The sequence below is a fragment of the Talpa occidentalis genome, unplaced genomic scaffold (assembly GCF_014898055.3).
Source record: "Talpa occidentalis isolate TD23 unplaced genomic scaffold, MPIMG_talOcc4v2.1 talOcc4.9, whole genome shotgun sequence".
NCBI lineage: Eukaryota > Metazoa > Chordata > Mammalia > Eulipotyphla > Talpidae > Talpa > Talpa occidentalis.
The window spans coordinates 63,973,500-63,987,110 of NW_023605305.1; the positions used below are offsets into that span (position 1 = coordinate 63,973,500).

Genomic DNA, 13,611 nt, shown 5'->3' on the forward strand with positions numbered 1-13,611 from the left:
ACCACTACCAGAAGCTAAAGTTCTATGGAAACACAAGAGAGGGAGAAATTATATCTTCAGGGGAGAGGAAAGGCATGCCTTGTTCAGAGACTGTTTCACAGAGGTGATGCTATTTGAATTAGCCTTTGCAAGAGGAATGAGAATAGGGAAAGCGGATGGAAAACATTGGAGACATAGGGAGCAATCAGTGTAGAGTTGTGTGACTTTGGACAAAATAGCAAAAAGCATTTGTTCTTTCAGACTCTGCATCACCATATGTTGGAATGTTTTCATAATCATGCAAGTCTCTGATTCTGATTATGAATGGTGCCCCCAAGAGTTGTGCGTGTCTATCTCCCACCAAGGTAATCAGAGACCCTGGTTTGTAAGTGTGTTCAAGTCCAACTTAGACTGAGTGGTGTCAAGAAGAAAGATTTAGCAGAAGCCTACGCAGCTGAATCAGACCAACCAGCTCTGGCAAGCTGAAGGAAGCCACCACCACAGACACTCATTCAGCATATGAACAGTCCTGTTTATCTCTCTGGTCACGGCATTAAGACCATGGAGAGAAGCCTCTATTTCTCAGGGGCAGGCACAGCTCTTTTTCCTTCCATCTGGACCAAACAGCTTTTCCAAAGCCCTTCGGGCCTGTTCACACGTAGCTGAAACACATCTCTTATTGATCAACAGCTCGAAGGAAACGTCCCCTGAAATATGTTCTCCTTTTTGTCTCCAATAGGCTCTTCAGCATCATCATGCTGTTCATGAAATCTCCTACATTGCAAAGGATATCACAGATCACCGGGCCTTTGGATACGTTTGCGGCAAGGAAGGGAATCACAGATTTGTGGCTATCAAGACAGCCCAGGCGGTAAGTGTCCCCAACCAGAGTAGCACCCTGCCTTGTAACCATTGGGGTCACACCGTGGCACTGCTGGTCACACCGTGATGGATGGCTGGGGGATGCTGCAGCTCAGGTTGCAGTCTTGAGAAGATAAACAGCCTTGGAGTGAGGAGACATGTTCAAACCCATCCAGTCTGTTGTTGTTGTTTTTTCTAATGGATATTTCGTAATGACTAATTATTTTCCTTCCTGATTAAACTGGATGGAGGCACAGTATACAAATAAGTTTTCTTGTGTGCATAGCCTCATTTAAAAAGAAAATAAGAGAAAACAAATAGCTGTTTTGCATTAGGCCTACCCTAATTTCATTGTATTTGAAATTACTAATAAATAAAAGCAATGTCTTTTATGCTTATGATTATTATGAATTTGCAAATATAATTAGTTGAAGAAATGAACTTTAGCCCAGATGCAATTTGCTAAACCAATATAAACAAGGTAGAATTAATTAAAGATGGAATGCTTTCAGTTTAATAGAAACCGGAAGGACTGTGGGTTATAGCCAACAAAAACAAAAATTGCTCTAAGTGGCTCAGTACCATTCTCTTATTAATGTGCTTTACCACCTTTTACTCCAGGCTGAACCTGTTATTCTGGACTTGAGAGATCTCTTTCAGCTTATTTATGAATTGAAGCAAAGAGAAGAATTGGAAAAAAAGGCACAAAAGGATAAGCAGTGTGAACAAGCCGTGTATCAGGTACACCTGTGACTTCATCCTGGCACTGGAGAAGATTGGGGCTTAAAATAAACAGATGTGCAATTGACAGTCAGGGCTTCTCTGTCTGCAGCCGAGTAGAAATAAAGACAAAAGGTTCTGTGTAAATAAATCACAGGCATGGAGAGCACCCCCATTAGAAATGATCCCTTAGTCTCTGAGATTGTGAACTTGCTGGAGAAAGTGAAAACTTGAATCCAGAGGAAGATTTCAGGGGAGATGAACCAAAGAACCACAATTGCTTTTTCTAAGGTTGACAATAGGGGTGGGGACGGCTACAAGGTTTTGATTTTTTCCTGTGTGTTTCCTGCCATGATAATCCTCTAGCCCATCCTTCCCAGAGCCAATTTCTTTACTGTCCTATAACTTCTGAATAAGTCTCACATCTCTTCCTTTATGTCTTCTGCTTTTCAACTTCCCTTCCCTCACTCTGCTGTAGACAATTCTGGAAGAGGATGTTGAAGATCCTGTCTATCAGGTAATTTCTAAATTGACTTGGGGATTTAGGTTCAGGAATGGTGAGGCCTGTGGTGTAGCTATTTTGTCAGAGACCTAAAGAATCCACTGGCTTCATAGCCTGGAAAGGGGCCAAGATGATTTGTGAGGGTGAGCACTGCCAGCCCCTCCAGGAGTAAATTTCCATAAAAATGAACAGAAGTTTGGCTGGCGTCAGTAACATGGGGTTTAGAGATGTGCTTCTCTCCATCTTTCCCCTGCCTCAGCCCCCTCTACAATCTGTAAAAGTTTGATCCCAGACTTGAATGTGTTCAAATCTCTTGAATATTCTGAGTTCATTAGAGAGACTGTGAATAATGAGGTGGCTTTTCTGAGTTAAGAACCAGGGATGGGGACTGGCATTCTGGTGACGTTTGAGCGCAAACGCCAAGGACAGTTTATATGTTTAGAGAGGCTATGAGGAGTCCCTCTAGCCACCGATCGGTCCAGCTGACCCTTGCATGAGCCACAGGCTGTGGTGGGGAGGGACAGGGAGAACCTGGAGACATCCTAGCCTGTAGCTTTCTCTGTCTTCAAGGTTGCAGCCCATGGGTGGGTAGAGAGATCATATCTCTTGGGTTCAAGTCTGGGCTCTGTTCAAACAGGTGCAGCAAAATGGCAAGAGGAGGCCTCTGGCCCCATGTACATATTCCCAATGGGAATAAGAAGCCAAACATTGACTTGTAGGACATGAAAGAAAACCAGACATATGCATTTCCACATGAACACATATGGATTATGTATGTGTGTGTCACATGCATATTATCTGGAAATTCAGGTGTTCACACAGAAAGCTGGCCTGCATTTATGAAAGTAAAATATCTTGGATTAAAACGTAGTAATACAATATCAATAACTTGAAATAGAAGTAGCTAGCATGTACAGCAAACAAAAGTCAAAGGTGCATATCATGGCCTGCCCTTGCCTTAGAATGTGAAGGCCAGGATTTGTTCATAGAACCTTAGCCCCTGCCTCCCTGGCCTGCAGAGAATGAAGTATCTGGCTCTTCTTACAATGGGCCAGTCCTTTAGAGTCTGAAACATGCACATGGAAAAATGGATCTTCAGTATTTAAAACGGAGAACGTACAATCAGGAGCATTTTGAGGATGATGGACTTTGAGTCTCCTTGCACTTCAGAGTTGGCTTGGGACCTGGACCTTAAGGAACACATGGAAATGAGCACTTTCACCTAAAATTCACCATGGCGTCACACAGCACTTCACTGAGATGAAATCAGAAGAGAGGTTATAGGTCCAGAAAGACTGGCAGGGGTGCTACGCAGACTGACCTATCCCACCTTTGCAGCTCTCCTTAGCAAAGACAGAACATTTGGTGTTTCAGTAATTCACTTGTCCCTTGAAGGTGTTTTCTTTTGTGCCTGTTTCTTTAATGCTCACTGTGATTTGTATCTTGAATTCCAAATGCTTTTTTTCCCCTCTTTCTTTTCCACCTCTGACCTTTCTTCTCTGGCTGCTCCCGATATAGTACATTGTGTTTGAGGCTGGACATGAGCCAATCCGTGATCCCGAAACAGAAGAAAACATTTATCAGGTATAAACCGCTTTCCTCTCCTCCCACTGCACACTGCGTGTAAATGCACAGAAGTGTCTGGATGAGCCAGGGCTCTGCTCGCAGAGTCCCGTCGCGCTCTCGGTTCATCTAGGCTCGTCAAGATACCTTCGCCTGAATTGGCTTCTGGCTCCCCCTGCAATTCACCAGCAATTTTTGTGCCCTATTGTTAAGTGTTGAATGGCCAGTTAGTCGATTTTAACTCTTTTCAATTGACTCAAAAGTCAAACCTTCCATTTTACTATTGGCGGGTGTTGTCCATTACAGAGCAGGGGCCTTCATTTCTTACAAAAATGTGTTCTGTAACTTTTCTTTAAGAAGCCAACTGCCCTAGTGAAATTGAAGCACACGTTTGAATATGCTATTTGGAAACAATAGGGGAGCATTGACTATCCCGAAGATAGTCTAGTGGAAGCATTGACCCCTTCCAAAAAACAGTAAATTTGTATTTGTAACTGGTTATGTGAAGAACTTGAAACATATTTCTTAACTCATTTCATTATCACAAGTATGCTGTGAAGTGGTAGTTTAATCACACTTTCAAGGGGAAACTGAGACTCAGAGAAGTAGAGTAGCTTCCTCAGGGCTGTGCAGCTGTTGGGAGCTGAGCTCAGACCCAGGCATATGTGTGAAGGCAAAACTCTGCGCCTCTTCTCCCACGCTTTCCCATCAAAGATTTTGAGTAATTACAACACAGCAACACATCAAACAAATATGACGACCTCCGGTTTTTCACTAATTAGAATTTTATTCCCAATTTGAAACACAAACATTCTGGAAGAAGGAAAAAATTTAATGTATTTAATAAGTGATTTTAATTTTCTTGATTCACTTAGTGGTGTGGCCTGTTTCTCTGCCTTGGGCATGCATTACTTGAGTAATAAAAGTAAAACCGATTTTCAATTTCTATCAAATGCACATTATTCTAAATGATCAAATGTAATGTTAGCACTACCAACAACTCAGTTTTAACCAGCCCTGTGGAATAATTAATATTTCTCTCCACTGGATCCATTTGGATTGAATTCACTTGTGAGATTGTGCTTTGAGATTGAAAACCATCATCCCTTACAAAATTTCTGTCTTCACACAGAAAAGTTGTCTGTTTGTCCTCAGTGTCAGATTTTAAAGTATGGCCTTGCAGTGTCTGAGTATGTGGCCAAAGGAACCCTTAGCCCATCATCCTATGAAAAGAGGGCACCTTTTAGAAGAAAATTAGGCTTTCCAGTGTAAGAAGTTTCTAAGGAGTCTTTTCAGTACACTCTAAATTCACACTTAGTTTAATTCACGTGGTTAGTGAGTTTCTATTGTGCGCGGTGGGGAGCTGCAGGATGACTGTCTTGCATATGGGGAAGACCTGCTTTAGGTGAGTGCAGACCTGGGCTCTAGTCCTGTCACCACCTTGGCTCTGTGGTAGTGGGCAAGGCACTTGCCTTCTCTAAGACTGTTTCCCTGATGATAAAACACAGAAAGTTAGGATGATAACTTCTTCCTGATGCACATGTGTGTTTGAAAATGAAGCAAGTTCATGTGAAGAATGCAAAGAAGCAGTATTATCCAGGGTCACCCACTGGATCCATGGTGTATGGATTGTCAAATAATAGAACTATTGCCAAGTTAATTTTAAAGATCTAATTGGCATTATTAAGTGATTCATGAGTTGGGCAGTATCCCATCTACCAAGAAGAAAGGCACTGAAATATGTTATTCAAAATGGCAGGATTTCAGAGCCAAGAAAATGATAGGACAGAGTTATTAGCAAAATAAAGAAGTATTTCTTCAGGCACAGCCATGATTAGGGGAAGGCAGAGGCATCTTAGCATGCAGATGTCCACAATGGTGAGCACCAGGGACCTTCTGCTTGGTTAGTTTCCACATTTGGGGGAAGCTGAGGTGGGAGTTAGGTTACATGTTAAGTCAGGGCTCCATTTTGGGCCTATTTCCTTTTTTTTCCAACAAAATCTAGTATCTTAGTACAAGAACCCACTCAGCCATTATCCACTGTGTCAACTTTCTTTCCTTCTTTCGGCCTCAGTAGACTCATCTGTAAAATGAGCAAGTACAAATGAAGAATCTTTTGGGCTAGGTCCCTTCCCGCTCTTCGCAGTAGAGTCTGGTCATAGGCCTGTGGTTCTCTAGAAAAGTATGCTGAGTTGCATTAACATGGTAACACAACTCTTAGGGAAGGAGTGTGAGAGAGAGTGTGTGTGTGTGTGTGTGTGTGTAATTTTGATAACACTTACTGATCACTGATTGCAGGCCTGCTCTGAGTGGGGGTTTATATGCAATATCTTACTAGCTCACAACAGCCCTGGCTTACAGTCCTGCCTGACAGTCTAGAAAGCTAGGTTCACAGAGATAAGCTATCTTGCCTAGGGTCACAGAGCTAGCCAGAGGGAGAATTTCCTCTCACACCTAGGGCTCCTCCACTGCTGTAAATAAATCAATCCCAAGGCTCTTTTCAGCTCAGAATTGCCTGATCCTGAGTTTCACAATTAGATTCTTTCTGCTTTTTAAGTCACTATCTACAAATCACACTCATTTTCAGTCCTGACCTCTACGGGATCTGCCCATCAGTCCATCATTAACAGAAAGGTACCAATTTAAGGGAATGAATATTTTATCACCCTCTTTTGGAAAGACCTCTGGTCATTTTCCTCTCTAGCATTGTCAGTTGCCTGGGCTTCAATTTGCTTAACAAGAGATAAGCTCTTGGGTCTAAAGATAAGGTTAGGTTTTTACAGAATTGCTATTAGGAACCCTATCCTTTTTTTCTTTTCTTTTCTTTTTTTTTTTAAGGCCTACAAGTTTTTGCAGCTGTTCCTCCTAAACACATTGCATTATTTCTTGTACTTCTGCTTGGTCTAGAGTGGTCTCACATTTTATCCTGTTTTCTGGAAAGAGTCTGCACACCTGAATCCTAATCCTTTATTTCATGACCTTGGGTAAAGCATATAACTTTTGTATGTCCATTTCCAGAGGTCTGAAGGGGGGGACAAAATATTATCTGCTTCTGGAAGAGGTGGGAAGATGTAAGGCGATGAGGATGGCACTCAGTGCATAGTAAGGCCTGTGTAAAGCGTAGTCCCCCTTCCTTCCTCATGCCATCAACATCAGACACTATGCAGGCTGTCTTTGGATGATGTGCTAAGAGAAGTAGAACATAACTGTTTACCTCATCCTGTCAGAGAGCCTAGTGGAAAGCTATAGACTCACTTGGCTTTGCTATTTATAGCTCAACAGAGAGGGAGAACCTCTCTTGCAGAATCACTAGTCTCATTTTCTAAACTGGAATAATAATAATAATTGTCTTTCCTTTTCCCTGCCTCAGAAAAAGTTATCAGTCATCTTTTTAAAACAACACAGAGCCTCACAGTACAAAGCATTTTTACACCTCACTTCATTTTGACCCTCAATAACAGTGCAATAAGAACAACTCTAATGACTATCATTTTAAATGTTAAGAAAATCAAGTCCTTTTAACTTAAGTGCTGGGCCCACAGCCAGAGCCTCTGATTCTAAATCGAGTGTTTTTTAGTACCTTACCAGGCTTACACAAAAGTGAGATCACAGCTTTCCAAGAGGCCATTCTCCAAGTTCATTCATTCGAAATCATCTTTAATCACCCAAGATTGTGTCAAGTATTGTTATTTTTAAATGATGTCTCAAGTTCTACGTCACCCAAACTTTAACTGCCTCTCTGCACTGTTAATATGTTGCTGAGCTGAAAGTGTCTCCTATATACAGTGCTTCATGTGTAGTTTTTTAGAGTAACTTCACATCTATTAATGCATTCATTCAATAGTAATTACATAGGGAGCCAGGCACCTGGGGATGTAATGGTGACCACAGCATGCTGCCAGGCCTCAGGGAGTTTATAAGCAATCCCTTGGATGCACAGGACAATCAGATAGGGAAACTGAGGTTCAGAGAACAAAGTATCCTTTCTGAGGGCACAGACCCTGAGGCAGAGCTGGATTAGGAAGCAGATCTCCCATCTCCTTGTGGATACAGAACTGTCCTCACTCTGCAACATCTTATGACTGAGATGGTCTCTAGACTGGATGGACCAGAGAGGCAGATGTGAGAGCCGCCTCCAGGCTCTCTCTGGTCTTGGTTTTGTCAGCACTTCTGCCAGTGCTCTGCACTCAGCACATGCATCGGCAATGTCTGATGCTTCGACATCTCCTGTGTGACTAGTATTTACAGATAGGGAAAAAAGGATTACAAAATGCCCACCCTACCCTCGGCAAGCTTACAGCACAGTGGGGACAGAGGAGCTGAGGTGTGACAGTTTCCATAGAAGATAACGCATATTTTACACTCTAGTAGCCTGATTACTTTTCCGTTTTCCCCGGCAAGATGAAAGCACTGGTAAATCAAGGGCCGAATCCAGCTGGTCCACCATCACTGTCCCAGGCAAAGTGCAGGTCTAACATATAATAGGTTCTTGGCAGCTTTTACTTTTTAATGAAAGGCTTTTACTTTTTAATGAAACATAGAGGTTGTAAGGGTACAGAGTTAGTCTCCAGCCAGGCCTGGAGAGTCAGGTAAGGCTCCTGAGATGTCCTGGCTGAGATAAATCTTAAAGGACAAACAGGCAGATAGATATCTTACCCCTGGAAGAGGCAAACCGAAAAGCTTTTTCAATTATGCACAGTTTGGGTTTATCCATCCCACCGCCTCTCCTCCATTTGCAGGGATAATTGAGCGTCAGCTGTTCTTCAACTTACTAAGTGCCCATAGTGAGCAGTGAATTACAGGGAACAGAAACGCTGTTTGTTTTGCTCAGGAAAGTGTGAGCTCATAAAAATAGAAGTGAGGACCGGTAATTTATTGGTCCTCATTAACAAGGACTCTGCTGGCATTCATCGAGGGTTCCTTTTAGATGGAGTCCAGTTATTAGGATCAAAGAAATTGCATTCTTCGCTGGCTACCTGCAAATTGAGGTTTACAAGAGCAACGCTGAAAGTGCATCTTCTGCACCTCCGTACTCCTCATAATCCTGTTCTCTGTAAGAATGTGCTTGAACCTCCAGGAGTGGAGAAGGTAATGTCCGAGAAAAAAAAAAAGCATCCAAATGGCTGTGGGAACCGTGGGGTCAGGAGTGAGATGCAGAACTTTCTCAGCTCTCATTTTCTCCCCTGCAACATGGGCACTGTAGTCTTCACCGATAAACTTGCGATGAGGATTGCATGAGAATGTTTGTAAAACACAAATGTTTAAAACCTGCCTGGAATAATGCACCCTGTTAAAATTAGCTCATGATGATAGGAAGCAGTGTCTTCTTGTAGCCCAGAAAGAAATGGGCTTGAATCTGGTCATTTACTAGCTTTGATACTTTGAGCTAAATTCTTTTAACTTCTCTGAGCCTCACTTTCTACTATTTAAAGTAGAGACTATAATACCAGCTCTTAGGGTGATTTTAAGGAGTTTAAGTAAGCTAAGGAGAGTGAAGATGACAAAGGGAACCAAGGAATGAGCTAAGATTCTCCTTCTCTCAGAAGGACGGTAGCATTTGCTGACCCAAGTCTGAGATACTTTTTATTGGCTGTTCCCCTGCATCATTCTATGGTTCACTTACTTAGTTCGCTTACTCACTTATTCAGACACTTACTGAATGCCTGTTGGGTTTTGGAAACTCTGCTTGCTTTTTTTTTCTTAAAGATTTATTTATTTATACAAGCACTGGGGTACAGGCCAGAGGCTTGGAGGGTGAGAGAATTCACCAGGGACAGCAGGGAACAGAACAGGCAGAAGGACCGAAGTAATAGTGCTGAGGGGAGCAGCCGGCGAGACAGGAGAGGTCTGCCTAGCCATGTGAGAATCTCACTGGCCGGCCGGGGAGAGGCTGTGGACAGCTTTGCAGCGCGATGCTCAATCTGCTACACCACCAGGGAGACCCATGCTTGCCCTTAAGGAACTTCCATTCTGATGGAGAGAAAGAAAAGTTATCAGACAGTTATATAACCACTGAAGGCTGATCCTTGAGTGTGGTGGGTGGATTGGGGTGTGGGGGTGGGGAGCACTGCTATGCTAGCTGCTGGGGAAGAACATGTGGCAGTGCAAAGCCTTGCTTGGCACATCCCCAAAATATTCAATGTGTCCATTGTTGTTACTATTGTAAAATATGTTCCTGTATTTATTTACAAAATGATTGTATGGCAGAGGAAGCTCTCATTCTGACACTTTATGGTATTGTAGAGCCTAATAGTTTTTGTTATTTTCTCATTTGAGCCTCAAAATAATCTGAGTGAAAAGCAGAGCCAATAACGTCCATTATGTAATGTGAAGCTCAGAGGAGCTAAGTCCCCGGCTTAGGGTATTATGGTTACTTGGGATCCAACAGGATGAGATGGATGAGAACAAGAGGAAAGAGGAGAGGGGAGAGTAGGCCCTGCAGATAAATGTCAAAAATAGTTGAGATTTTCTGGGTTCTAGTCCCATGCTGCTTTGGCATTTATGGGCCCTTTCCTTGAACAAAAACCTATAGTAACTATCAAGATGGCGTGTGTTCCATAATAGGATCTTGATATTTGTCTAGTTTAAATAGTTTGGGTCTTAGCACTGAGCAGTTTCAGTTTAGCTACAAAGCATTTAATTACTTTGGGCAATTTAGTACCTCCTCGGCCTCATATCTGCCTCAGGAGAAATGAGGATTATTTTTCCGCACAGGATATCTGAGGTCTCTTGGCTTCCTATTCCAAGATTAACACCCAGAAACACCTGCAAACATGTATGAAGGGATTCAGGCCCCCCTCTCCTCGTCCAGTTTTCCTAAAGGAAGGCACATAGGCTGCTACTTTCACAATTCCAGTAGCACCATGCAGTCCACCCCTTGGATCATGAGGGCCATCCTCACACGCACTTTGCCAGCTAGGTGTTGAGGTCTGCTTGCTTAGTTCTTTGAAAGTGGACTATTGATGTGTTTTGACTGTGTTGACTTCCATTTTTTTCATAGGTTCCCACCAGCCAAAAGAAAGAAGGTGTTTATGATGTGCCAAAAAGTCAACCTGTAAGTGTAAGTATACCTCCTCTGTCCTGCCAGGTTCCTGTGCCCTGGATTCATACTAAGACTGTTTCTACACCCAAGGAGGGAATTCTTCTGGAGAAGTGTCACAATCCATGTGGCTTTACTGGGGACTGCTCCGTGGGTCAGGGTGAGGGTGGCATCAGGGGAGATGTTGGTGCCAAGGAAAAGATGCCAGTCTCCAAAAATGTCCAGCCGCCATGTGGGAGTGAGTTGAATCATGCAAGCCACTGTGTCCTAGGACCTCAGGATTTCAGGTGCTCCATGAGAAGTGTCTACAGCCAAAGACTTTATGATACTTGGTCAAGTAGAAGGCAGTTTTTTTGGTTCTGATGAGAGAGTTGCCTTCTAATTTGAAAGTGATTGAGAAGCCTTAGGGAAACAGTAGACGGTGAAGCCAAAGGCCATGGAGCATGTAAGGGATCAGCCAGTGGGCAGAGCAGGTAGAGAAGGGCACGTACAAGTTGGTGGAGAAGCAAACCACTGTGCTTAGACCCCATCTGCTAGTGGAACTCCTAGAAATCTCAGCAGAGAGAAAAATCTGCAGCTCTGTAGCACTCCTCTGCACCCTTGTGAGGCCCAGATCCATGTTAGAACCTTCCATTGCCACTCAGAAGGTAACTGCTATGCATGATTCAGGCCGCATAAGGGAGCCAATGAAGTCTTCCATGTCTTCCAAGCAGGGTGAAAAGAACTAAGGTATTTAGTCACCATTGACCTCATTCAACTCAACAGTGTGCAGAAAGTGCACAGGCTTTGAAGTCATATGCACCCTCAAGAATGCTAGCTCTGACCCTCACACTGTAAGGAGCTGCTAAATGGCCTTCTCTGGGACATTGTTATCAGTTTGGGGGCCTCACCCTGTCACAAGCAGTGCTTCAGCTGCATATTTCAAGAGTATGAAAGGAATTAGAAACCCCATCCTTGGAGGAGCAGCTAAAGGACTTGGAATATAAAGCCTGGGGAAAAGAATATGTAAATGTGGAGTTGGGAGTTGGAGAGGCTTCTGTAGGGAAGAGGGATGAGGTGGTCTGTGTTAGCCAGTTTGGGGACATGAGACCAGCTGGGGGACTGCAACAAAGGTCCAGCTCGGGCTCAGGGTGACCCTCCTGAAGGACAGTGCTGCTCCAGGGTGGGATAGCCGCCCCTGAGTGTGAGCTCACCGCCACTGGAGCTGCTGGGAGAGCATCTCACAGAAAGCCTATTGGGGGAATTCTAGGGACCAGAGGGCTTCTTTCTTCTTTTTAAAATAAGTTTTTAAATTACTACTTTCATTTTTACTGAATTATCATTTTACATCCTTTCTAGTGTCTTGACAATATAGAATCTCTGCCCTTGGGTGTAGTCACTGTAGCTCTCCCACCACCAAAGCACCCCTAGTCCATCACAGTAGTCTAATGTGCTGCCCCCATTTTTCACCTCCTCTTCTCCCTCCCCCTCTGAAAGCCTCAGGTCTATGGTCAGCTTCAAAGATTGTTTTTACAATTTTCTGACTCTGGTTCTTCTATATTCCATAAGTTACATTTTTTTTAAGATTTATTTAGGGCCCCCCCTGGTGGCGCAGCAGTTGAGCACTGGGCTGCGAAGCTGCCTGCCCACAGCCTCTGCAGGGCCAGTTCAATCCCCAGCCACTGGCGAGGGTCCCACATGGTGCGCAGACCTCTCCTGCCGCCCGCTGCTCCCCTCAGCAGTGTGCTTCGATCCTTCTGCCTGTTCTGCTCCCCACTCTGGCTCTGGTGAATTCTCTCACCCTCTCGCGTGTCTGACTGTACCCAGTGCTTGTATAAATAAATACATAAATCTTTTTTTTAAAAAAAGGTTAATGCATGCAAGAACTGGATTGTAGGCCATAGGTGCAGGGAGGGGTGAGAGGATTCACCAGAGACAGAGTGGGGAGCAGAATAGGCAGATCTACTGAGATACACTGCTGAGGGGAGCAGAGGGAAAGATGGGAGAGGTCTGCTGTGCCATGTGGGTTGCTCCCGGGCCAGGGATCGAACTCATGCCACAGTAACTGGTAATAGCTTGATAACAGTGAGACTTTAAAAACTGCACCACCAGGGAGGCCCCTATTACATTTTTTTTATTAGAAAGACGGGCATCTGGGGGTTGTTTTGTTGCAGATTTAAAAAATATTATTACCTTGTTAGCAAACAAAGCAGTCTTTCTTTTTGTTGCAGTAATACTGGTTTATAGAACTGTATATGTTTTAGGAATGCAGACTTCAAATTTATGTTAACATACCAAGCCCAGCACCAATGTGCTGATAGCCCTCCATCGAAAACTGGACCCCTCCACCCTTTGCTCCCCTGTCCCACCCTCTCCCGCTCCAGTAACCTCAGTCCCGTTGTCCAAATCCAAGGGATTGTTTTTGTTTGGAGTTGTCTGTTTGCTTTGTTTCTTTATGTTCCACGTGAGTGATGATTTCATTCATGTGTGGAATATGAACAGGAGCTCCTGATGACCCTTCCAAACCTGTAGTTTCCAGTTGGGAGTCTGTCTGGTTCATTCTTACCCTCCCCTGCCCCCAACCCCAGCCCCCTCTTTGCATCAACAGTGACCACTTCTCTAACTCATTCTGCCAGCAACTTAAAACCAACCATTCCACCTAAATACTGCTTTTGAAACCCCATGCAAGTTTTAATGAAAAAACATATCCAAATACAGGCCCCTTTTCAAAACCCCGAGTCCAGAAACACTGCATAGAACATGCAGCTCAGGGAAAAAGTAGTTTTTCTCCCTGAGGCCTGTGCATTTAATCAAGCCGCCATGTCGCTGAGACACTGGCCTGCTCTCCGTGTTTCAATTTGGTCCAGCCCCATGACACCTCTCCCTACAATTCAATTTGTGCCTAAATTGCCTCACTCTCCCCTAACAGGTTTAGATGCGTGAGGAAACATGCTCCATTTGCGGCTTT

At 43.8% G+C, this 13,611-nt stretch overlaps 1 protein-coding gene across 5 annotated transcripts in view; it reads left to right on the plus strand.

Annotated features, from left to right (window-relative positions):
* The window catches only part of DAB1 (DAB adaptor protein 1), a 1,108,601-nt gene that overhangs the window by 1,041,553 nt on the left and 53,437 nt on the right, over window positions 1–13,611 (plus strand). For all 5 annotated transcript variants that reach the window (XM_054691843.1, XM_054691842.1, XM_054691845.1 and 2 more), the window contains 5 exons: window positions 719–850; window positions 1,462–1,581; window positions 2,039–2,077; window positions 3,581–3,646; window positions 10,626–10,685. In XM_054691843.1, coding sequence (XP_054547818.1) covers window positions 719–850; window positions 1,462–1,581; window positions 2,039–2,077; window positions 3,581–3,646; window positions 10,626–10,685 — 417 coding nt within the window. The remainder of the gene's footprint in view (window positions 1–718; window positions 851–1,461; window positions 1,582–2,038; window positions 2,078–3,580; window positions 3,647–10,625; window positions 10,686–13,611) is intronic.